The sequence below is a fragment of the Struthio camelus genome, chromosome 10 (assembly GCF_040807025.1).
Source record: "Struthio camelus isolate bStrCam1 chromosome 10, bStrCam1.hap1, whole genome shotgun sequence".
Taxonomy (NCBI): domain Eukaryota; kingdom Metazoa; phylum Chordata; class Aves; order Struthioniformes; family Struthionidae; genus Struthio; species Struthio camelus.
The window spans coordinates 3,240,623-3,265,264 of NC_090951.1; the positions used below are offsets into that span (position 1 = coordinate 3,240,623).

Sequence of the window (24,642 nt, forward strand, 5' to 3'; positions counted from 1 at the left end):
AGAGTCCAGCTCTGCTTTCCTAAAGGTCTTGGCTGTCCAGGGTGAGGAAAGGTAGAAAATGTAGCATGTTATTCTGGTCATTAGCACAAGTGATCTGATGGAGAGACCAATGAAGACAATACTGTGTGTTATATACCTGAAAGCAGAACAAAGCAGTCTGCTACTGAGACAAGTCTTAAAACATGAAGCAGCTCCAACAGTGGCGCATGCACCAGTTTGAACTGGTGTCTTTTTCTAAAATAGCTGCATTCACAGAAAAACTGTGCTGTAATAACTTTCTGGTGGGAGATAAACATCATCATTACACAGAAAAAAAAATCAAATGCCCAGCTGCAAGCTCTGGGCTCGGAGTGCAAACATTTAATTCCTGAACCTTCTGCCCTAGTGACGTTTCTGGATTGATTCATGTTTTCCAAAAATCCTTGAAACACATCAAGCTTCTGTGCTCCTCGGTACCACCTAGCATGGATAACAGGAGAGGCAGAAGATGATGCATAAAAAACTTTCCCCTTCAGAGCACACACTGGACATAAGACACCCACTCTGGGATTGATGGTACTCTTCTTTTCCTGCAATCAATGGATTATCACACTGGACATTTTAGAAGTAGCCCTTTTAACAGAAGACACAAAAAGTTGTAATCCATAAGCAATAGTAAAAAAAAAAAAGACACTGCAAAGGAAGCAGGCACCGGGCCCATTCTCTGAGGGCTCCCTCCTGCTCCCATTGAAATGAAAAGGAGTTTTGGAGTTGGCTGCAGTGGGAACAGGAACAGTCCTTAAGGCGCTAATTAGTACAGCTGGCTGAATAATGCATAATGAACAGTTCATTCAGCTAATTTCATCTCTTTTTCTATTCATGAATTGCCCATGAACCAATCCCAATTTTCTCATTTTGGTTGTCATTCAGAAGTTATTTGTGGGTTCCTTCAGGAATAATCCCCGGTGTGCAATTCCAGTGTGCATCACAACATGTAAATATTCGATGTTTGCACAGAAGTGTTTGGAAGTGTGGAGCTAGCAGGTACGGCAGATGACAATATTTTTCTTGCCCGAGCAGATGATTTCTGTAACTTAACAAGTGCGGAACGAATGTCAAATGTTGTGAAGAAATCCTGAACTTTACATTCACTTTTGGTAAATATTTGTGCCTACTCCTTTCTTTCTCATGCTTTCTCCCCCAGCATTTTAAATGGGCCGAGCTGGTTAGTGGCATACCAACCACAAGCAGGGACAGGAGGGATCTGATATGAAAACAACCCAAGGAATGTCACAAGAATACTCAAGTAAATACTTCCAGACTTTCTCCTCCAGCTGTAAAATGATTTGGCTGTAGCAAAGAGTAAATTAACATTGTGTAATGTAAGATGGGGAGAGCTGAAATCAGTCTTCAGAGGGGAGGGTTAGGGTCTGCCCTGGGGAGCTGCACACCCCTCCGGGCTGCCCGAGCTGTCAGCTGTGCACCTCGTGCACGGGCGTAGACTGCACTTCTCTCAGCTCTGGCAACCTGGACCCCAGCGTGGCAAACAGCTGTGCTAGCCCAAGTGATAGGAAACCTAAAACACTTGCAGCACAGGTTTGCTTTGTAGAGCCATCCAAACTTGCTTCCTGGGGCGAGACTGAGGTACAGAAAAACTCAGAGCAGGAGTCAAGAGGAATTCGCTGGCCTGCGCCTGGGATGGTGAGGAGCAGGGAGGCTGTCCCCAGCAGCAGTAGCTTCAGTGAAGGCTCCCACCTCAGCATCTTGCCTGAAAGAAGAGTTTTCCAGCCACGCCGAGCAGGGAGAGAGAGGGGAAGGCTCGAGCAAGGGCAGTAAAAGTCATGGAAAAGCAGGGATGTTTCTTTTGCAGCAGACTCTCAGTTTGAATTTTAAAAGGTCACAGATAAGACAAGGTGGTGATCAAGAGGGGTACCTTTCCTTAGTGAGATGCAAGACTATCCCTGATGCCTTTAGCAGGAGAAAATGGAGAGAAATATCTCCATGTAAAGACATGCATGTGTCTGCCAGAGTCTATCCGGCAGAGGGCAGCGACACACGCACAGACGCACACACCCGACACATCACTGTCAGCTTTTGGAGGCTGCTGGCGTACCCTGCTTTTGTTGCAGTCACAGCAAGGACACCTTCACCAAGCCTTGTCCAAATCAGATGGGTTTGTTTCATTAGTTGAAAGGCACATTGAAAGGACGTTGCACGCCCAACACGGCCTAGGGTTTGTTTTTTTTTTTGCAAAGCCCACGTGATATTTTTCTATGTGCTTCAAAGTTGAGGTTTGTTTATTTTTTCAAAACCAAGAGCTCCAGCCCCGGCATCTGTGAGGAACCTTACAGGAAATAACGAGTGTGCACACAAGTACTGGAGTGAACATGCAATAGCAATATTTATCTTCCTTCTACTTATAACTGCACAGAGAGTATGCAAAGCTGTTACTTCTGTCACTTAGTGCGGCTGAGCAGGAAAGAAGATGGAGGAGTTTCAGGTGGAATGTCAGGATCAGAGGACTTCACCAAAGCATAAGGCTGGCCAGAAGTGGGCAGTTTTACTTGGCAAAGGGAAGCAACCTTTTGGAGGAGAGCAGCCAGGAAGTGGACACGTGGAGGGAGCTGGGGGATGATCAGCAGTGGAAACACTGGGAGAGGCGGGACAGAGCAAAGGAAAGGCATAGGGGCGGTGGGATCTCTGCTGAGCAGCACAAAACGAGTCGGCAGCTTCAGGGTGTAAGCTGGGCCACAGGGATCCCAATCACAACCACGTAGTATCTCCCTCTACAGAGTTGGTCTGACAGGTTTCCTTTACGTGTATATAGATGGGTACATTTTCTCTTAGCACATTGTCCTGGGACAGCATTCAGTCCCAAAACAGAGGAGAGTTGGCTTTGGGTGGAAGCCATTTGAGGGCAGGGAATCCACCACAGCTAACTCACGCCCGGTGACACAGAGAAAGCGGCAGTTTTATCTATGGCTTTGCAAGTTGTTTTGGCAGAAGACTTAGAATTTCCAGGTTGAATTTCAGGCAGAAGTGCTATGATTTACATCACATTCGGGAAGTCCAAAAATGCCAAACAGGCGAAAAACCCCTGCACATTTAATGATAAGTGTTAAACAGCCTGCCAAAGGAACCTGAGAACTTTTAAAAGCTGATACACAAAAGCCCTGAAAAGGTGTCCTGTAGAAGAGTCCTGTGGGCTGGGAGCACTGGACAGGTCAACAGAGCTGGGTGACTCAATAGGCCTTCTAACCAGCAGCCTCCTAACGAAAGCTCTCCCGTGTCAATGGGTAGAGAGTCTCATTTCCTGCTGACTCTGTAGATGGCTAGAAAAGTGAAATAGTTCTACATTTACACAGGGCTCAGTTACCCACCTCACAATGAATTATTTCAGTTAATTTTTACACACTTTTGGGCATTCCAGCCTTCTTAGCAGTATTGCATTGAGTCAAGTTCACATAAAGAAAAAATTATCTCAGTGGATTTGGCTAGGCATTGCTCCTAGCCATGTGTTGTTTAAAGAAAGGAAGCACTTTAACTGGGCTCCCTGCTTAAACAGGGTCCAGAAAAAACAAGTACAATTCAGATCCTTAAGCTAGCAGGTGAGAACTAAGCTAAACGTGTACGGCGTTGAGAAAAGCGGGCCCTCTCTTCTAGCCTGACTGGGACGCTCAGTAACAGCTTCTGCACGTGTTGAGAATATGGAAAGAGGAAAATAACCAGACTCTCAGTTATTGTTTACTGATTACTCCAAGAAGGAATCTTCCCCAGCTGTTTGTCCCGAACATGCACAAGGACCATCAGGAGAATTTACACCAAGAGAGAGGATGCAGGAAATAGGGTGATCTGGGGATAAAACAACACAAACAAACAAACGGCCCAGCTTTGGTATCCAGAGAACTGTGCTCTTTCAGGGAACATGGCTGAACACAGGCACCAGTTGCTCCCCAGAATGACCTTCAATTACAACCCGCTGTCTTGAGCAAGTTGTAACATGAGCTCTTACAAAGTTGATTTATTTTGCTCAGGGTGGTTCCTTGCTTTGCCCACTGGCTAGCCAGGAATTCTTGGTGGCTTGTGACAGAATTATACGTCCTGCTCTTTTTGGTTTCCTAGGGCTTCATCCAAAGGCACTTCTAAGCACAGAAAAGGCTTCCAGTTCCTATACTACACTTTGGATTAGAGTAAGTCTCACTGTCTGGCATGTAAGACAGAAAACTTCTGCTCTAGCTGTAAACCCTTAGCAGCAAAATTCACAAACTCGCACTCAGGCACAGGCTTAGGCCGGCTTCCCAAGCAAAAAAGATTAAGCCTTCAACTTGCTACAGACCAGGCAATCATCAGCTACTTGGGTGCGACTGAGTGCAGGGTGGTGTTTTGAGGATGGATTAATGCCAATTAAAAGATACCAACGTAAGGAGAAAGGCCACCAAAGGACTCGGCGTCCTTATGCCTACTGTCCGGCCTGTGCTTCAATTCAGTGCAAACCTCTCCTAAGGGACTGAGCACTTCCTTTGTTTTCTGCAGATCCCTTCCTCCAATGGACAATGCCGGGCACGGCAGGAAAAGGAAGTGCATATGGTTTCCAGCAAATGATGGATCACTACAATGAAAAAGCATAGAGAGAGGCTATGGGATTTCCAAGGACCCTCTCATAGTAGGAGCCTGCAATGATGAAGCCTAACAGAGTTGTCCTCACAGAAGCAGAGCTGCGTAGCTTTACAATATATGACATCATGCAATGCCAGTAAGCTTCCTTGGGCAGCTTTCTCTTGCATTTCAGTATGACTTCAATAAATGCAGTTGCTAGATTACAATATCCTAAAGGGAAATAAGAAAAGGATGAAATATTAGTATTTGGAATTTCTGTGGAGCAGCAATTCATCTTAGCAAGGTGTATAATGAGATTTCCAATAACCATCACCCAAAGGAATAAGCCTTTTTCTCTTACACAACACAAACACAAGTGTGCCCACAACTCGTGTAAGAGAAAGAAGTCCACATTCGGGCATCGTGTGCACCCCAAAAAGTTCATCGATTATGAACTCCAGACACGATGAAATGGTGCTTATAAAACCACAAACTTATTTGTGTCGCAACAATGTTGCACTCTCTTGCTTCTGCATAAAATAAAGACAAGGTCCCTCCTCCTAGAAGATTAAAATCTATAAAAATCAAGGCTGGAATCATCCTTCTTCTGCCTGGGGCCACAAATAAAAACCTTGTTCCCAGCCTGCTCCACTTAAAGATCTCCACCCATGTCATTAATCTAACTGATATGTAGTCTGGCTACCAGGCTACAACAGACATACAACCAAGTCGCAGAGAAAAACGGATGAAATGAAATCACGTCTGCCTCCTGGTTGCTGGACACCATCCGTGCAACCTCTAGGCAAATCCAGCACTGAAGACAGTAATGCTGCTTCAAAATCTATGATGTACACATGTAAACTACTGGTCGCCAGAAGCTCAGTTTAAAACAAAACTGTGGGAATATAGAGAAAAAAATTACTGTTTTAAGAGGCCTTTATAGTCTCTAGTGTTCCCATACTGCGTTTGGAGACTATCTGAAGCCAAACGCCAAATTGGCTTCAACGGCAGAGAGCTGCTTGGTTCAGTAGGAAGACTGTTACGGCAAACACTTGAGCCAAAAGCTTTATTTGGATGCTGGCAGCATCCAAATAAAGCTCATGCCATACTACAGCTCCCCGCACCACCCTCGAGCCTCTGTGCTTCACGCTGCTATCTAAACACAAACAACGGGGAGAGAAATGAGGCGTTGTAGCTGCTCCCTGCTCTTCTGCCCCATTAGGCTCCTCACGGCTCAGCCCAGGAAGCCTCTGAAGGAACAGAGAGTGAAGAAAGAGGCATTATACAGTGCAGTATATTGGAGATAAATGAAAATGAAAACCACAGAGCTGGCATCAGCGGACAGCATGAAAGCTTCTACCATGAAAGAAAGAAAGGGCAAAGATGACTTGGAGGCAGGCAGGAAAGAGCGCCCTGACAGGCACACCAGTGGAGACACTAGACTGAGAGGATTAAGGACGTGGTGGTCCTCTCAGGCTCGGTTATGGGCACACAGGGCTGCCACCAGCCCTTCCAGGCTGCTGCCTGAGACCCACGCCATGAGGACAGGAGAGAAGAGCGCCGCCAGCTCCACATCACTTCACCTCTCCTGAGGAGGAGCCCGGCCCCTCTCCCCGGGCAGCACACCCACCACCGTCACCGCCTCCCCCCCCCCAGGCCTCAGGGCGGCCCCGTCCCCTCAGGACAGCCCGCCACCAACGGACTGCCACACACAAAAGGCGGCAACCCCCCCCCCCGCCCCCTCCCCTATTTAACGGACCTCGTGGCCAATCAGCTCTCGGGGGGGAGGAGCTACAAGGCGCTAAAAGGCCTGGCGTTCTACGCGCGGAAAAAGGCGGGGGGGGGGAAGCAGGCTGGCAGCCAATGGTGAGGCGCGGGTAGACAGCTCGGGAGGGTTCCGCCAATCGGCGAGGCGATGGGCGGGGCCCGCCGCGGGGTCAGGCCGGGAGTGAGGGCGCTCTGTCGCTCCTTCCTCTCTCTCCCCCTGCTTCTCCCTCCCCCGCCCCCTTCCCTGCTCTGCTCTCCCGGCTGGGACTTCTCACCGCGGGATCCCTCCGCCGCGGCCGGCGGAGAGCGCGCGCGCGCGCACAGACACACCGGGGGGGCGCCGTCCGCCTCCGCCTGCCAGCGAGGGATTACTTCCCGCGGTTGTGGTGGTGGTGGTGGCGGCGGCGGCGGCGGCGGGGCCCAGCGCGGCGGGACGGGCTCGCGCCGAGGATGGAGGCGGCCGGCGGGCGGCTGAGGCGAGGAGCCGCCCCGTGAGGGAGGACGCGGGAGCGCAGAGGCCTGCTCGGCACCGCCGCGTCGCCCTCCGCCCGCCGGGCCCTACCGGGCGGGGACCCCGCGGCCAGGCCGCGCCTCAGCGCTCGGGCCTGCTCCCCCGGGCCCGGCCCGCTGCTGCCGCCGCCCCCCCTCGGCCTTCCCCGCCGGGGGGCGGGAGCGCGCAGGGGGCCCCCTCGGCGGCGGCGCCGGGGCGCTGGCCTGGCGGGACCCCCGCGGGGCTCCGCCGGCCGCCGCCGCCGCCCCCCCCCGGGTGTGCTCGCTGCGGCCCGGCGGCGCCGGGGGCAGGCGCGGCGCCATGGTGGAGAAGCGGTGCCCGCGGCTGCAGCGGGACGGCGTGTACCGCTGGTTCTCCGAGCTGCCCTCGCCGCAGCGCGTGGAGTTCCTCTGCGGCCTCCTGGACCTCTGCATCCCGCTGGAGCTGCGCTTCCTGGGCGCCTGCCTGGAGGACCTGGCCCGCAAGGACTACCACTCCCTGCGCGACTCCGAAATCAAGGCCAACAACCCCGCCGACCTGGGCAGCCTCACCAACCTGACGGACGAGGTGGTGCGCAGCAAACTCCTGGTGTCCCTCGCCCTGCTGGGCTCGGCCCACCGGGAGGCGGCCGGGGTCCTCTTCCGGACCCTCACTCACATCGACTCCGTCATCAACAACTACGGGCTGCAGCTCAACGAGGGCCGCACCGGGGATGAGTTCCTCCTGCTCTTCACCATGGCATCCAACCACCCGGCGTTCAGCTTCCACCAGAAGCAGGTGCTGAGGCAAGAGCTCACCCAAATCCAGAACATCATGGCCAGCACCAGCAAGAACCCCAGCACCTCGACCCTCAACACCATGGCAACCTATCCCGGGTGCCACAAGGTGGGTATCCTGCATTGCCGCAGGGCACTGCGTAGTGGCTTCGGCTATTATTTTAAACCGTTCTTCCTGCCTTTATAGTACCAGCCTTCTAGTAATAGGTGGCAGCCTACGAGTCTGGCAGAGACCTTTGGCTTGGTTGATGGGATGGTGAACTGGGGGTGAGAAGAGGGGGTGGACAGAGTTTTCGTGGACTCATGCCGTTTAATGAGAGGGCGTTCACAAGGTGATCAACAGGCAGCGGTATAATCCTTAACTGGTTTGTTCCTGGTTATGCTGCTGCTGAGGGGGCTGTCCTACCAGTTGCATGGAAGACTGGTGATTTAGCAGGGGAAGCAAGCACGTAACATCTCTAGAAATGGGAGTAAGTATCTATTTTAAAGTATTTCCTTGGAAGAAGTTGGAAGAGAGAATCAGCTTTGGAAGTAGCTGTCCAGTGGCAAAGACATCTTGGTGAGTCTGGGTCCTGTTTAGACAAATATGAGGGCAAACATTTTGAGTTTCTGATCCTAAACTTAAAGAAATGTGGCTCCCTGTCATCCCGAATGTCTGTGTTATTGACCTTGGTGCCAGTGGTTCACCATCATTAACTTGTAGTTTGTTCATTCGATTGCAAGCAATTAAGTTAGGCAGTAATGTTTTAAGATATGCTGTTAGTAATGAGATGTGTTACTGGCTGTTTAAGCGCTCTTAGGCTGCTACAAATTATGGAGTTAAACTGCTGCCTTGACTGAATTTAACCTGCTTTAAACTTCAAAATAAGTACCCAGTAAGTGGGTTTATCACTTGATCAGTTGACAGGCAGTAGCTTTTTAGGGTGCGCTGACTCAGTCAGCAAATTACCATGAAGGAACGTTACCCATTTTCTGTTGGGAAAGATGGTGTAGACCTAAAGGCTAAAAACAACCCTATATTGGAATAGTATCCTAAATAAAGCTGTTGCGGAGGACTCGTACAGATTCCGTTGAAGTTAAGCATTGAATCTCAGACTGAGGCAGAAGTGTATGCTTGGTCTTCCCTGAAATACAAATTACTTCCAATTTTATTTGAATACAGCTGTTTTAATTAAAAAGTTTGGATGAGTAGTATTAAGCCTTGTCTCTTTTCATCTTTCCTTGCCATGCCTTTAAACTCTGCTTGTTCCTGATATTTTGTTTCAAGGGGAAAAAATGGACTCCAGGGATGGCTCTTTCTTCAAATTAAATCTGTGTGAATAAAATATAGATGGAAAGAATACTTGAAAGAGGATGTGTAATATAACAACAGAAGGAGAAGGAGTTTCCTTACAGATTCTTAACTACTTGTAACTTTCTTTACTGAAAAGATTTATGGACCCTAACTTTGAAAGGAAAGATTGTAAATCACACACGAGTTTTCCCAAAATAAGTAGCAAAAAAGATAAAATTACACAGGGATGAATACCTTTTGCAGCATACTTTCATAGCTTCAGGAATAGTGCACGTTTTATGTAGCTGAAAAAAATCTGGCACTATTTAAGTCATTCTAAGATGGACGGAGAATCCATCCTACCATTTTTCCTGCCAGCAGAAAATTGTACAGTACAGTCACTTGATCATTGTTATTTTTCTTCTGAATGCATCGAAGGGCTGTCTTTAAAAAAAATAATTATGAATTTTTTTAGAAATTGGCTTTGAAGAATACTGGTAGCTAAGTACACATTAGTTGAAGGAAGAAAAAGGTGTCATTTTACTTTCGTTACCTTTTGAATTTGCCTTTTGTTTGTGATCAGATGCAGTTTTGTTCAACTTTTATTATAAAAACTTTTTAGATGCTAATAGCTGGTTAATTTTGCTACTTTTAGAATAAGAAGTTGGCTTAAAACAAGGGTTGGATGAAGCAAATGGAAAAAACAATGTCTTGCTCCATTCAGCCTTGTTTAAATATGCACAAATAAATTCCAATACTGTGGACTTAGATCTTGTGATGTTACCGAGTTATGTTGTGACAATACTTGTGTTGTAACATCACCTAGAAAAACCGATGCAGATGTCAAGAGAAAGTGAGCTGCGTTGGGCTGCTGCCTGCCAAGAGTCTTGTGCTTAACTGTCTTCAGAATTGGAGGAGAATTTCTTCACTAAAGCCAGCACTTTCTCATCACTCTTGCTGCTTTTACTACAGCCTGAGCTACACTGAGCTGGTACTTGAAGTTAGCACTGTGTGCTAGATTGTATGAATGCTGCACCTAAATTTCCAAACACAAACCTCTTTGAGCTCATTTTCTGAAAATAAGCTGGAGAGATGGTCACCATTTGAGGTCCTGAGAAACTCTGAGAAGCTGGAATAGAGTGGATGTGTGGATGTGTAATGGCATGCCGACAGGGAACTTTTTGTGAACAAAGGTGGTTGTCCTTCGGTGTTTCCCTTGTGCTGTGTGTGGGAACAGGGACTAACACTGGTGTGAGTACCTATTTTTCTGTAATAACTCAGGGCCTGTTAAAATTCCTAACTGCTCATGTTTAACTTTTTTTTTTGCATCTCTGAATAAACAAGTTGTCAGGTGATTGAACAGTGCTTGGTTCACTTTGCAGAGACAAATGGAAATGTGCTGTTTCTGCTTGGCCAATCCTATTAAAGCGTGACCCAACTTTCATACTGGCTAAAAATTTTTCCAAAGGATTGCAGTTTGCAATCCTCTTCCCTTCTCCCAAACCTGAGTTTCAAAACTTACAGCAAAATCTCTCTAAAAGAAATAGCATCTAGTAGTTAGGTGTGTGAACAATTGATACAAAATTACTATGAGAGTTATATGATTCCTCAGGTTGCTTTTGGGGGAGGGGAAGGGCTTTGAAGTTGGTTAGCAATACAAACCACTTTTTGCCCTTGTCTTTTACTGCCTACTGCATTTACTGAGTACAGGAAGGCTCCCAGCAGCTACCAGGAGCTTTTCACTTTGATTTTTGCATTTCAAGATTATTCTTAGACTATGTGAATCTTAATTATCTAGGAAAAGATGGCTGTGGCTGGTTTCAAGTAGGTCAGTAATTGCTAGATTCATGGTTCCTTACATGGTAGGACAAAATTAACATCAAGTTTGCTTGCCGTAAGTAGGGAAAGCTACCCTCCCCACGAAAGACTTTTGTTTCGGGCTCTGTAAAGATAAGTTCTGCGCCTTGTTCTGTATTTTTCTTCTGCTGTTGAATGACATTAATGCTTGCATGACTGAGTTGTGGATTCTTCCTACTTTTTTCCTGTAGGCCTAGGATCTAATAAGGTTTGTGTGGTATTTAAAAATTGAAATAGTGCAAAGAGTCTTCAAGTTAACCCCAGACACATCTAAAGAGCGAAGCCATTTCACAGTTTTGTTCCTGGGATTAACCATAACAAATAGGTTATCTTCTTAACAGAAAACAATACAACTGACAGTTTGCAGGCCATTTTTGCCTCTAAGATGACTTTATTCAGCTCTCTGTTATTACCTTTGCCACAAAGGAGACTGAGAATGATTTTTCTCATCAGTGCTTAGAACCCAGCATCTTGAAGGCTTTTTTCTGTGCCTCGTGTATAGTGCGATGCTCAGAACTGCAAGCTGCTGCTCACCTCTCATAGAGGAGGCGGAGCGGGAAGCATTGGGGGCACATGAAAACTGGTAGCCAAATGCTTCCTGCTCTGCAGGTACGTGGCCAGGTGCTCTGATATGCAAATTGCCACTGCTGAATTTGTGATCCACAGAGGAGGGAGATGTGTCTCAAAACCAATACCTCTCCCAACATCCTGAACCACTCATTCAGACTTCTGTTATGTACATCTTGTGACAGTGGACATCTTTAACTATAGATGAAAATGTAAAGTTTTTATTCACTCGTCATTGTTTTTGGGCTGTAGTGATGCTATCTGTACAGAACCCCTTGAGCTTATTTTGTTTTTTTATATAATGAGATAAAGCTGCCCAAGCTAACCTAGATCTTTTTGGGTACTGGAAGTCATCTAGTCATGAGATGCATCTCTGCCTGGGCTGACGTTTCATGTCAAGAAGTCTAGTATCAGTTAGTAACACTGAAGAGCTCCCCAGGACTAGGGCGGAGTTGGTCATGATCCTGCTGCCTTGTATTTCTTCAGAGTTGTTTCGTCTACTCCTTGAGATCATTCCACAAAAGCAGTGAAGTAAGGTAATGTTTTGGGTAGTTATTGCCTACTCTCCTTGCTGACTTGATAGTCAGCAGCTCTGCTCGCTGACTTCAGTGGAGTTCAGTGTAGTGATTTGGTTGTGGCCTCAGCTGTAGAACCAGGGTAATAAATAGTAGGTCAGGCTATGTTTGTTTGGAGCTGAAAGGAAGTAAGTCAGTGACACTGGAGTTTTGTGACTCTTTTCGGGTTGACATCTTGTGAATGGGAACAAGGGCTCTTGCCCAGTCAGCTTCCAAATTCTGCATCCATATCTATTTCAAGCTTATAGCATAAGTTACTATTTTTCACCCATGCTAATTCCATAGGCTCGTCTGAAACTTAGAAATAACTGCTAAAGACTGTATATTGAGAACTGTGTAGAGCTGATGTTATGAGATTTTCATTTCAAATACCTTCAGTGCGGTTTTGTTTCTGCACTATTTGCTTCAGGTGATTGAAATTACTTCTTCCTCAAAGTATTTGTACAGATTTTATCTATGGAATGATGAGCTGGAAACAAAAATATTACTTGGTAGGTTGAAATTGAGTCCTTACAGTCCTCACAGGGCAAGTGATCTACCTATTAAATGTTGCATGTCAAGTGCCTGGATGGCTTTTGTTCTAGCTTTGCGGGGGTAGAATAAATCATGAAGAAAATTTTTAGCCTCCTAACCAGCACAAGATTGTATTGCTTTAGTAGCCTAAAATGTTAATAGCAATTGCTATCAGGAATAAGAGTTGTTTATTCTTTGATATGGGTAGATCCATCCAGGAACAAGAGAAGTTGTTGCTATCTGAGGAGTGATCTTATTTTTAAAAACACATGAAACTCAACCTCTGGAGCTAGGAGTAGGTCTTCTAGCTTTCAGTTGGTGGCATGTGCCAATTCTTGCATGTCCTTTTGGTATTCTAGGTACTTGAGGCCACATGGACTCCACATACCTATTGATATTCCAATTTGGAAATGCAAGGCTTCTAGTTCTGACTATAATTTTGCTGATGTTCTGCATTTTTCTGACTTGGATAAAATGGTTCAGCCTTGAACTTGTAAAATTTTCACAAGTGTGAGTTTCAGGTGTAAGGAAATCATCAAAAAAAGATCATGATGTCTTATATTAATATTTACTACTACCAGATTCATTTTGCCTAATCCTAAAGTTAAGGGAAGAACTTGATTTTTAAGAGCCTAAGTTAGTTTGCCTGGAAAATGGGCCGTACATCCAAACATCAGGGACAGAACAGCCAAAAAACCCCTTGTTGAGCTAATGATGTTTTTTCCGTGAACTGTTTTCCCAATTTTTGCACAGGCTGAATGAAGTTTTGCGTTAGGAGGGTGTTCTACTTCCTTATTTTTTTAATTTGCTCTTACTTTTTTCTATTAATTACCTAGTAATTGTCTGTTAAGCGAAATTGAAATAGACCTCGTCCGTTCTGGAGTAAAAGTGCCTATCATGAGGTATGGTACGTTTTGAACTGTACCAGACTACAAACCGATTTAATCAACGTGCAAGCTGTATGGAGATCATAAAGCAGAGCTAGCAGTGGGAAACCACACCTAACAAGCATTCCAGTGTGTAACTTGAAAGGTTTTGAACAGCATCCTTGTTGGGAAGTATTTAACCATGTGGTTAAGAGTTTGTTCTTAATAGTTTGAATTGCTTACACTGAGATCCTGTGATCCTTTGGCTGAAAATTAGATACAAGCACTGCCTTTTTTGGGCAGGAGAGTTCTGATTCTTCTATGTGCTGCTTAGTGCTGCAGTACTTATAACGCTGCTCTTAAATGTGTGGTGGTAGAGGCACGTGCAGTCATCTGTATTCATGTGTTGCATTGTATATTTTAGCATTTGCTTTTGAGGATATTTTCTCCTTAAAGCGAAGAAAATACAGGAATGTTATTCCCAATAACGTAGGTAAGAGTTTTCTGTGAAGACAATCTTACTGTGGAAATGCTAAATCTAATTTAACTGTCAACGAGATCCATTGTTGTCTTTAAAATACAGGAATTTGACTTTGCTCTCTGGTAAAAAGAATTAGAGGGAACAAGTTGAATTGAAACTTATTTTCCCTATTTGGATTAGAAGGGAGTATTAAAGCCAGCAAAGAGATGTTGATATGGTCCAGATCTGTATTTGTTTCATGTGTGAGTTTTGTACTGAGCAAACCTCTAAATTCCTTGCTCTTGCCTGACGCTAAAACATAATTTTTTACTCTAGTCCCATTGCTATGGGACCCCATTGCTTTGATTAATCATGAAAAAGCATCTGAAGATAAACTTTTTAACAGTTCTGATCAGTATAGTGTTTCAGTATTTTTATAACTAGCTGAAGTGATCCAAAAATAATAGGATTAATTGCTTGAGAGTGTGATCTTTAATAAAGACCTACCAAGTCATGGTGATAAATAGCAAGTGATCATTTCTCATGTACATTATGAACTATTTTCCAGTGTCTTATTTTTCCACTCTAAGTAGTTTTATTACACTCTAGCAATTGGTTAAGTGGCTATTGGGAGGGGGCAGAGGAAGGAAGAGGGAGGAGAACAATACGATTCAATGAGTTTGTGACTTGTTGAATTACTTCTACCAACCTTCTTAATTTGTGAATTGTTGCTGAAGAGGCTGGAGTGGCAATGAAACGCTGCCGGGGAAAGATGTATGGTTTTCTCATTGCTTGGGTTATAATACAGCAGCAGATTTTAGAACTGCCTTTTCTGATTATCCTTTCATCTCCCAAATGTGTATATGGCCCCATGGTGTGGCAATTTCCCACCTATGTGCTGGCAAGGTAAGTACAACAGCTGTGAAGTTAGCCAAATAGTAACATTTTAAAGGCAGATTTGGTTAAGGGTAAAAGGCTTCTATAGCAGATAGAACCCTGTTACGCTTTGAATTCTTTTGGCAAGTTTAAGATACTTTTTTCCTCCTCTGGTCTATGCTTTCAGTTTTTAGTAATGTACAGGTGAAGAAACAGGGACATGAACATCTGTGCTGGGGATGTAGGCCAGTATCTCATCTCTCTCAAGGTCCTAGTTATAGGCAGCTATGTGCCTGCTTTATTTTGAGGTGTTTTTAAAGATTGATTTTTAAAATTCAGATTTGATCTATCTTTTGCTCCGAAAGAAAAATATTACCTTTTTTGTATTTCTTTTTTGAAGTAAGCTTGAATCACTAGTCTAGAATAACAGTGCCTTGAATTAATGTAGCGTGGGTGAACTGGTTTCACTTGCAGCCTGTCCAGCAGTAAGCTATCATAAACCAAGGAAGATCACATAGGTGAAACAGGCTACTGGTTGTAGCCAGCTTATTGTATTAATTACTTTTTTGGTTGCCTTTTATGAAGAGTTTTCCCCTTAGTTTTCAAACTTTAATGCATAGTGTATCTTTTCAGCAGAAAATCCCACATATGCTGCCTCTCTGGCAAGCTCGTGTAGTTAGCTATAGGAGATTGTCTAGTGGCAGCAGCAAACATTACACTGGCTAATGTTAAAAAAAAAACTCTGAATCTTCTTTTTGCACAACGCACTTTCACTTGTTTTGCATACAGGGTGAGTGCACATCTCTGCAAACTACCGTTGCCAGATGTCTTCAAATGCTCCTTTTGACTCCGTCTTTAATGATGTTCAAACACACAGCGTAATGAAATTAAAGTCCAGTTACTGTATTTAGATTTATATTCCTAATATTAACAAAGAATTCACAGTTCTCTTTTAGATGAAGGATTTTTAGTGGAACTGACTTAATTTGTAAGATACAATGTAGACTTTTTTGGTCCATCTGGTCTACCCAATTTGTACAGTAGCCTTGTAGCAGGTATGTGATTATCCTGTGATATTTAAGTACTGAATGCCTCATTTCATTCCAGTGATAGTATCATAGGAAAAAAGCATCCAATCCGTTATCTCATTTTACTGTGACTTGCCTCTTCACCCTTCTGTCTTCAAAGATGAATCCTTTTTTTTAAACAGCTTCCTACCGGAACGCATGTGGGACCTTTTGTAGCTGTTGAGACATGAGCATACCTGACTTGATTGTACCTGATGCTTACCACTTTTCTGATAGATGCTGACTGTTAGAGCTGCACAGATTTCTAGCCCAGACCATATACTTCACACTACTTAGGTCTCACTCCAGCAAAGCAACTAAACCCATGTAAATTCAAGCGCTGAGCACTCTTGTTGACTTCATTAAGTATGTGAAAGTTCAGTGTGTTTATAAGCAGTCCTTAAACATCCTTGTTCTGAAGATCAGTAAGGCCCCCAAATCTGCAAAACATGTAGTCCTTCTGATTTTTAGTTCTTCTAGTAGAACAGCCAGGTACTTGCATATGTAAGTAAATGCAGAACTGGTGGTGCCTGAGGCTATGATTTCACAAGCGGCTGGGCAGATCTAATGGCTTGCTGCTGCTAAGAGGAAGCTCTTAGCTTCTTCCTGCTCCTCCTGGCTTTGCAGTCTTTCTAGCTTTGGGGTGCCAGATCTTTGCTCTGCTTGCTCTCCTTTCTGGCTCAGACTTGGCCTATTGAACAGTCTCAGGTGTCAGTGACTGACGTCCGAGTAATGCAGCTTTTTCAAATGATTTGGGAGCCTGAGCCACCTACCTGCACTGGGAAATAGTATGTTACTCACCTAAACATGCAGGACTGTATCCGCACCTTCAGGCTTTTGCTGCAGCATTTTTGCAAACAGTGTTGCACTGTGTTAAAGACCTCAATGTTAACCTCAAAATAAGCCGATGTTAATACTTGCTAATAGGGAACTGACAGGATTGAATGGAGATGATTGTTTCCTTCCAGACTTTAGTGTCCTATACCTGAGCACCTTGTTAAACGTTACCTGTATCAGCCTTAAACGGGGGTCAGTTTATGACTATGTAAAGCCTTTCTGAAAGGAGACTTCCAAGGCAAGTGTTAGCAGAAGCTTTCCTCTGTAGGACTTTCCTAGGATTTCATTTACCATTTTAGAAATCTGAACATGTGAGAAATTTTTCATGGATAATCAGTTGGAAAATATGTTCCTGTCCTTGGCTCCTAGCTGCTGCCATAGTACTTCACTCTAAATGACTTTCTTTGCTTTTATACTTTGTTCACTCTTTTCCTATGTAATGCATGACCTATTTCTATACCCAATATTTCATCTCTATTGAAATTTTTTGAGAGAAAGTTCTTCCCTCACATGCTATATGTGTTGTTGTCTTAAATTATATGTCACGTTCCATATTAGCAGGCTATGCTGATTTGTTAATATTGGCTCCATTTCAAACTAAGTCAGCAAATACTTTGCTATTAAACCATCCATTTTTGGTGTTCTGCTTAGTTGTTCTTAAAAAGAACATATAGTTGCTGTTTAGTAGAATTCTTACCACATTGTTTGACTGTTATGAATCCTATTATTCTTATGGAAGACTTGAATGTAGTGGATCAACTGTTAGGCATTGTCCCTGGGGAACACAGTTACTGAATCTGGCTCCATAGATTTACCACTTCCCGTATTCACTTCGGCCATCCCTGCAATGGTAAGAATTCTAGACCGGTTACGTTTCTTTGTACTGTTCCTGTAATGGCTCTGGACAACGTTTTCTGTGAGAAATCCAAAATTACAAAACAGATAGGATTTTGATAGCATCTGAATTTTTGTATCTGTTTGACCTGATTTTTATCATTGTTATTTTCAATAGAAGAATGGCTGCTACTTTAACTTGAAATTGAAGAGTCAAGCTAGCTTTTTGTCTGGAAAATCAAAAGTTTGTCAGAGCCAGATGCTCTGCTGTGGAGGGAGTGGGCACAACATTAAAGTTAGGTAAAGATGGTTTAAGAATCACTTTTGTGCCAATTTGTTCTGAGTGCAGAATCTCCTAGAGTCATGGAATAAGCCTACAGGCCACTCTCATTAGATTATTCAATAATTTTCTTATCAAACTATGGATGGGTACAGCAGACGGCTTTCCTTCTCTCTGTCTCGCTACAAACGGCACTCTTAAAGATAAGATTAGGTATAGCGAAGAATCTTTCTATTGCTTTATCTTTATAGGATTACCGCTTTACTTGATTAGTCGTCACGGACTGGTTATGCTGATGGTCTCAAGAATTTTATTTGGAAGTCTAAAGTCTTGTGTTCAAATGTCTGATGCTGTAACCACTTAAAACTTGAATCATTTGTGAGGAGTTCTGCACTTATAAAACGTCAGTCCTGTGGCTTATGATGGAATATAGCCTGAATATTTCATCATATCTTAGCCACCTTTACCTTAAGCTCTTGCCACTTGAGAAAACAAGCCTTTAAAACAGCTCGTGAACAGCAGATTCTTATTCTTTAATGGTGTCCTGGCTTTCTTCAGAGATAGTGTAGATCCTAAAAGGTCCAAAGCAATTTGCCTGCTGCTTCTGAAAATCTGAATCTCACTGGAATGCCCCGTTCCTTGTTTAGAGGCTAGTGATTCAGCTCATCTTTACAGAAGGTCTTAATGGTACCCTTAAAGTATATTATGGAAGTTTAGAGCAAAGTCCATGTTCTTAGTTATTAGAAATTCTCTAATTTTTTTTTAAAAATTGGAGTTTGCCCCGAGTTCAAACTAGGGATGACATTAGTGTTCAGATGTGGTGAGCCATTCCTTCTAGAGTTAACTTGAAACAATTATCCACAGCTTAGTTTGGTTAAGTCTTAGCACCTATTGTTAAGCTTGTGTTGATGTTTCTCCCAGCCTTCCTAGAACAGTAATTTCTGCAGTTCATAGCTTATGTGATATTGTTCCTGTGTGTTTCACTTAGCCTCAGATTTAAAAAGTGGCTGTTACTTATTTGGGAGTAACTTTGATTTTTCAAAACATTTTTCATTATAATTTCATTTTTCCTAATCGAATCCAAGCCTTTGCACTATTTGTATGTTTAAGCCAGTGGAAAAACTTGCCTAAAACCTGGAACAAAAATTTGAGGCAGTCAGAGATTGCTTATAACACCATGTAGCTCACTGAAGACAGGGCTCCATTTGGAACTAATCAGAGCATTGTGATTGTTCTAGGCCAAACTGAAACTGCTCTGCTTTGATGCGAGACTGAATCAGATAGCATATGAGCTCAGTCGGTCAAGACATATGGGCTAAATTAATCTTTACCAAATATATAAATATTAAATCTTTATGGAAATAATTGGATGTTATGTATAAGCACAATGCAAATTTTATGTTGCACGCAATGTTTATTGTAAGGGTAGTAGGGTGGGAGAAGGGAATATAAAGATAAGCAATATATTGTAATAGAAACTGCTTGACATTTAGGGAATTTCTGAAACCATGTGGCTCTAGTCTTACTCAGTTTCAAGTATTACTGTAAGTGTTTTATATTTGCAGATTGCTCCAGATATTCAGAACCTGATTATTTAGGATAACATAGTCTTGCCTAGATCTAACTTTCTAGCTTTCTGCTATTTAGTAGTTCTGAGTTCTTCCCTTGCCAGCAGGATTGTGGTGTCATTGCTAAGTCCTCTGGAACTTCCTCTCAGCAGCAATCCACTGGAGTGAGAGTTTAATGAGCTCCAGGAAAGAAGCAGTGTGAGATAAGCTCTTTGGTGAAGACTGACTTTTCCAGGGAGACTTAATCCCTACCCCCTAGCCCCTCCGGGCTTAACGTTCAATTGCTAGACTTTTATATGGAAGTGTGGTAATAAATTGTTCTTATTGTTGGAAAACAACTCTGCTGGGGAGGTCTTACACAAATAAACGTTTTCATTCAAAAAGCAGACTAACAATGCTGAAGAGGATGGCAGGTATTTATAATCCTGCTTTCTCCTGGCACTCATCTTTCTGGGTTGATCTCTGGTGCACATATAAACTTGTTTATGAATGCAAGTATACCAGATCTTTCACTTGTGATACTGCCTTAAGCTGTGTGTATATGAATATCTAAAAGTCAGTCTTACTGGTTCTTACAATAGCTAATTGTACAGAAGCAGGAAGGTGCTATTTTTAACATACATTGTGTTGGTCGATATCAATATGTAAGGCTAATGATGGGGTGAGCAAAGCATTGTTTTAAGTGTCAATTGTCCTTGCACCTCATGGCACTGTCTCAAGTAATCAGCCTGAATGAGCCGTGTTCGCTACAGGAAACTCTAGTCTCTGATGTTAGTTACTGTGAGTAAAGGATAGCTTCTTTTGTTGTGTCAAGTTATATATTTTCTGAGCCTTGTGAAAGGCCAAAATCCATGTTAAATTACAATTACAGCTCTACATACTGAGATTTCAGTTAATTCAAGATGTGGCAATTGAAATTAAAGTAATGCATTAGTTAGTGTGAGCACTTTTGTTGGTCTTAACTACCCCTTTAAAACCCATTTTCCTCTTTCAAATACTTAAACCCTTGTGTTTGTACTGCTAATGTGACTGTTCATCCACTTCTGCTTCTCATTACCTAGAAAACAAGAGTAATTGCCTTGCTTATGAGACAGGCATTGAATGTTATACTGCAAGTAATAGATGTTGTGATGTGTTGCTACATAGTTGTGAATGCCCTTGTGGACAGCAGCTAAAGTAGGCAATGTTCTATTCTGCTTTTTCTTAGGATTTATGTTTGTTTCTGTAGTTTTAAGTAATGGTGAAAATATGTTTCTTATGCTAAGTGCAGTTTAGAAAGTACATATTAGGCCATGAAATCTGTTTTGATGATGCAGCCTACTGTTCGGGCAGTTTTTAGTGTGTAATTTTTCATTGAAATGTGATCTTGATAGCAGGCTTTCAAATGGCAAAAACAACAAGATAGGGTTTTTTTTCCCCTGTATTAGAATTCATTCCATGTAGTCTATGTGGAAATTCTTTTCAATGCCTTCAGTTTGCATCTGTATAGGTAGATGACATAACATAAAAATGATATTTTCTCAGTCATTTTTTCCTAATGTTGTTGAGAAGTCAACCTCTCCACACTGTAGTCAACTGTCTTGCAGTATGTCTACAATTGACTGCTGTGTGACTATTGGTTAAAAGAATTCTGCTTTAAGGGGCTTTATAGATTATCTTGGCTAATCTAGGTTTGTGTATGGCTACTGACTAAAACAATTTTCCTGAACTGTTACTTCTGGAACATCAATAGCATCATCACTCGGTTTTAAAAGAAGCGTATGTCTCCTAACTGCTTTCAAAGTGGTACTCTTCGCTCTGGAGGAAGGTGCAACCTTCTAGCGTTACCTCAGTGTATTATATTGTTTTTTTGTGTTCTTCTTTCCAGGTCGCTCCAAGGTCTGAGACCCCTATAAACAGTGTCAGTAACAGTTTGGAAAATGTACTACATACATCAACACATTCCATTGAAGACTCATTACCCAAGAGGCCTTCAGGGAAACACTCCAAAGGTGTGTCCCTTCTTGTATTCTTCCAATGGGGGAAAGAACTAGCATCTCTTTAGGGCAATTAACATTCCTTTTAATTGTGATTGGAGACTGGAATTTTGCTGCTTTACTGTTGTGTTGGATTGAGCAAAGACAATCATAGAAGGGTTTTTGTAGGAAGTGTTTGTTAGCATGCTGATGAAAAATCTTCAGCAAGAGACAAGTATTCTTCTGTTGGAAAATGAGCAGGAATATTGTTTGAGTTTAAGTACTGACTTAGCTTGGGTCAAATATCTTCTCAAAGAATGAATATCTTTTCTTGGGGACGCTCAATCTCTCATCCTTATAGTAGCAGTTTGTATCTTGTGCAGAGCATACTGTGATGAGTGTTGCTTTATTGGTGAGAGGAAAAGGCAGTTAAAGCAGTTAGGTTTCCACTCACTTCCACCTTTCTCTTGGTTTCCAAGAATGTACAACTGAGAAACTGAGGGAAGAGGAGTGGAGCATAGGAGGAAGAGCTTGCACCTTTCTTGGAAAGCTTGTGCACATGCGCTAACCCCCAAAACTGATCGTTGATCCAAAGCAAGTCTTTATTTTTTTAGTAATGGTATATTGCATCCTGACCTGGCTAAAAACTGGGCTTAATGACTTTGAGTTGGTAAGTATGCATTCCATTTCCACGTTCGAGGCTATGATTGTGAATATTAAAACATTTAGGTTAAAATATGACTAAAATTTAATGTATTCAAAGAAACACTATGTGAGGAAAGTCTTTGAACTGCGAGTGGCCGTTTGTATGGAACGGCTTCTTTGAACTCTTTGTGGGATTAATAAAAACAGCGCTGTATGGCCAAAGTGACGCAGGTGAGGTATACTGTCACATCAGTATTTTGCCTTCAAATGCCATTGTAAAAATGTGGTCATGAACCATGTAAATCAGAGGGGAACAGAGTTCTGTTTCTTTCTCTGCTGCTGGTTTGCTGCGTAAACTTGTATACCTCTGTTTCAGTTTAACTATTTGCAAACAAATATGGTTTAATACCACTTAAATTGTCATCAAGAATTTCAAAGCACAGCTTCACTCCTTTGCGAAGCAGAGGAACGGATTCAGACTGGAAATAGTTAAACATACCAAGGAAGTGTTCTTAGCTTGCCTCCACTTGGACCTCCTTTTCCGTGACATACCCAACTGTAATCCCAATAGCTGTAAGTAGCAATAATTTTTTACAGCAGAATAGTGCTGTAAGGAGCTATTTCTCCAGCTGTAAAAGCTATCAGGACAGAAGAAAATGCAACACTGAGCAGAAGCAAGGCTAGGTTTGTGGCTTTCATCTGATAAAAATAGGACAGGGTTCAACACCGTTTTCATTCGTACTCAGTGATTGCTGCTCTGGTACCTGAATATATGCCAAGATTAGTCATGGTACACTGTGAAAATTAATTATATTTTCCTCTGATCTGTTTTTTCCTTATAGAATGAATACCTGCTTAGTTTTCCAAAAATGTAGCTTGCTAATTTGTAGATTGCCTTAGTGATAGTTGGTAAAAGGAGCTGTGGAGAAAAACAGCAGTTTTTACTAACTGACATTCTGCTTTCTGGTTCACCAGCAGCCAAAATTACTTTTGAATTCTCCTTGCTATTTGATCTGTACGGTAGGGAGTTTTTCCCTCTTAAGGTTAGAGTGCAACTGAAGATCATTTGCCAGCCTGGGGCCACCATTGCGCTTCTACAGACCTCGTTCTCTGAGCAAACAAGCACATCTCTTAATTTAGCAGATTCTGCTAAGAATACAGCAATTTAACTTTTATCCTACGGTACATGAAATTCAACGTCACATAAGTAGGGGGTGGATGGATTACTTGACTGATGTAATTTGTATGTTGATGGTATTTTTCAGTGAGTTTCATTTCAGATGTCTTGAAAGGACAGAATTTCTCTTTTGTGATCAGAACTGAGCGAGCTGCTTAAGTTAATCTTCCTCATCTTGACTGAAGTAGTAGAGCTGGACGGTTTCGGTTAAAAGGTTGTAGTTGAAACAGAAGAAAAATAAGACATATTGCTAAAGGCGCAATATTCATCGTGTTTAAGTTGGATTACAGGCCAAGCTCGTATTAATCCACTGGATGGTTTTAATCCTGATTTGTAGAAATTTCAGTGACATAACATAGACTGTATACATGGTCAGTCAATAGAGTTATAGTAGACTTGGACCTGAAAGTCATCAGTGGCTGTGTTCTCACTAATCCACCCTCTGAGTCTAGCATTTAGCATAAAATACTTCATGCTTCTAGATGGAGAAAGAGCCAGGAAAAGTAGTGGAGTGTACTGCTGAGTATTTTTTTTAACTATGTTAGAAGTCTTTGTATGCGCTTATGTTTGCATAATTAAGTGATTAGCTGGAAACAGTCATACGTGCTTCATCTGAAGACTTGTCAAATGTATATCTTCTGAATAATTAGACCATCCTATCTGTATAGAATATTGCTGCCTACTTGCCTTAGGAAACAAATATAAAAACGAATGTCACTTTGAAGAGTCCATAAACCTTTTCTTTCAACTCCAAGGCCCAGCTAACTGCAGGAACATTGCTAGGCACTGGTGTGCTGGAGTCATGCTGAAATGCCCAAGTTATTGGGAGCGGTGACCAGCTGGGATGCAGTGGTTACACTCTCCCTCTTGTGATTACTGACAGTCATATGGCTATTTAGCAAAATTCACTAATTTCTGTATGCCGGTTATTCAGTCTTAGCTAAAATTATTTGCCTTTTTCTGCATGCGTTAGTGGTCTGGCAAGGTAAAATAGACATTTCTGTATAGATAATCTGTGTCATTCTGAATTACTATATTTAAAATAAAATTTTGTTTCACAGCCCAGAGTTGTGACACGAGGAGGATACTGTATCTGTAGACCTAAGCTTGTCCAGGTATCTGTGCTTTACCTAGACTTCTCTTTTGTAAAATAAAGTTCAAAGATTCAGGCTACACTGGTTTATCAATAATATGGATGACACTGACATGCAAGGATGTAGTTCTTCTCTGAAGTTTGTCTAGCCATAATTTGCAGTAGTATTGTGTTTTTTACTCTGTGTGATTCATAAGATCTGTAACAGGATCATTCAAATCTCTTTTTGCAGCTGTGGATGTTATCTTAACTGGAGGTAACTTTGGGAAGTAGTCTTTCCCTTCTCTCAGGGACTGGTTGTCATGTTACACTTGTAAGCTGCAGGCAGGTTGGTTTATAGGTTTTAAGTTATTGGCAGATCACACTGGTCAAGGAGAACTGAGGCAAATATGGACAGATTCTTGTTGCATGTAGTTCAAATTCCAGCAGTAATGTCTTGCTAGATCTTTGCTGCACTTTCACTGTTTCTAGAATGCAGTAAGGTTTTAACTATGCTATTGACATTGATTCAAACACAGCAATCAAATTTCTGTGAAGGCTGGGGGTTCTATTGCGTACTTGTTGGGTCGAGTGCCACGCTGTCCTTGTCCG

At 42.7% G+C, this 24,642-nt stretch overlaps 1 protein-coding gene across 1 annotated transcript in view; it reads left to right on the top strand.

Annotated features, from left to right (window-relative positions):
- Positions 1-7,110: 7,110 nt before the first annotated feature.
- The window catches only part of ZCCHC14 (zinc finger CCHC-type containing 14), a 53,431-nt gene continuing 35,899 nt past the window's right edge, over positions 7,111-24,642 (top strand). Inside the window, exons 1-2 of the mRNA XM_009669994.2 lie at positions 7,111-7,717; positions 21,049-21,172. Of these exons, the coding sequence (XP_009668289.2) occupies positions 7,154-7,717; positions 21,049-21,172 (688 nt within the window). The 5' untranslated portion in view covers positions 7,111-7,153. The remainder of the gene's footprint in view (positions 7,718-21,048; positions 21,173-24,642) is intronic.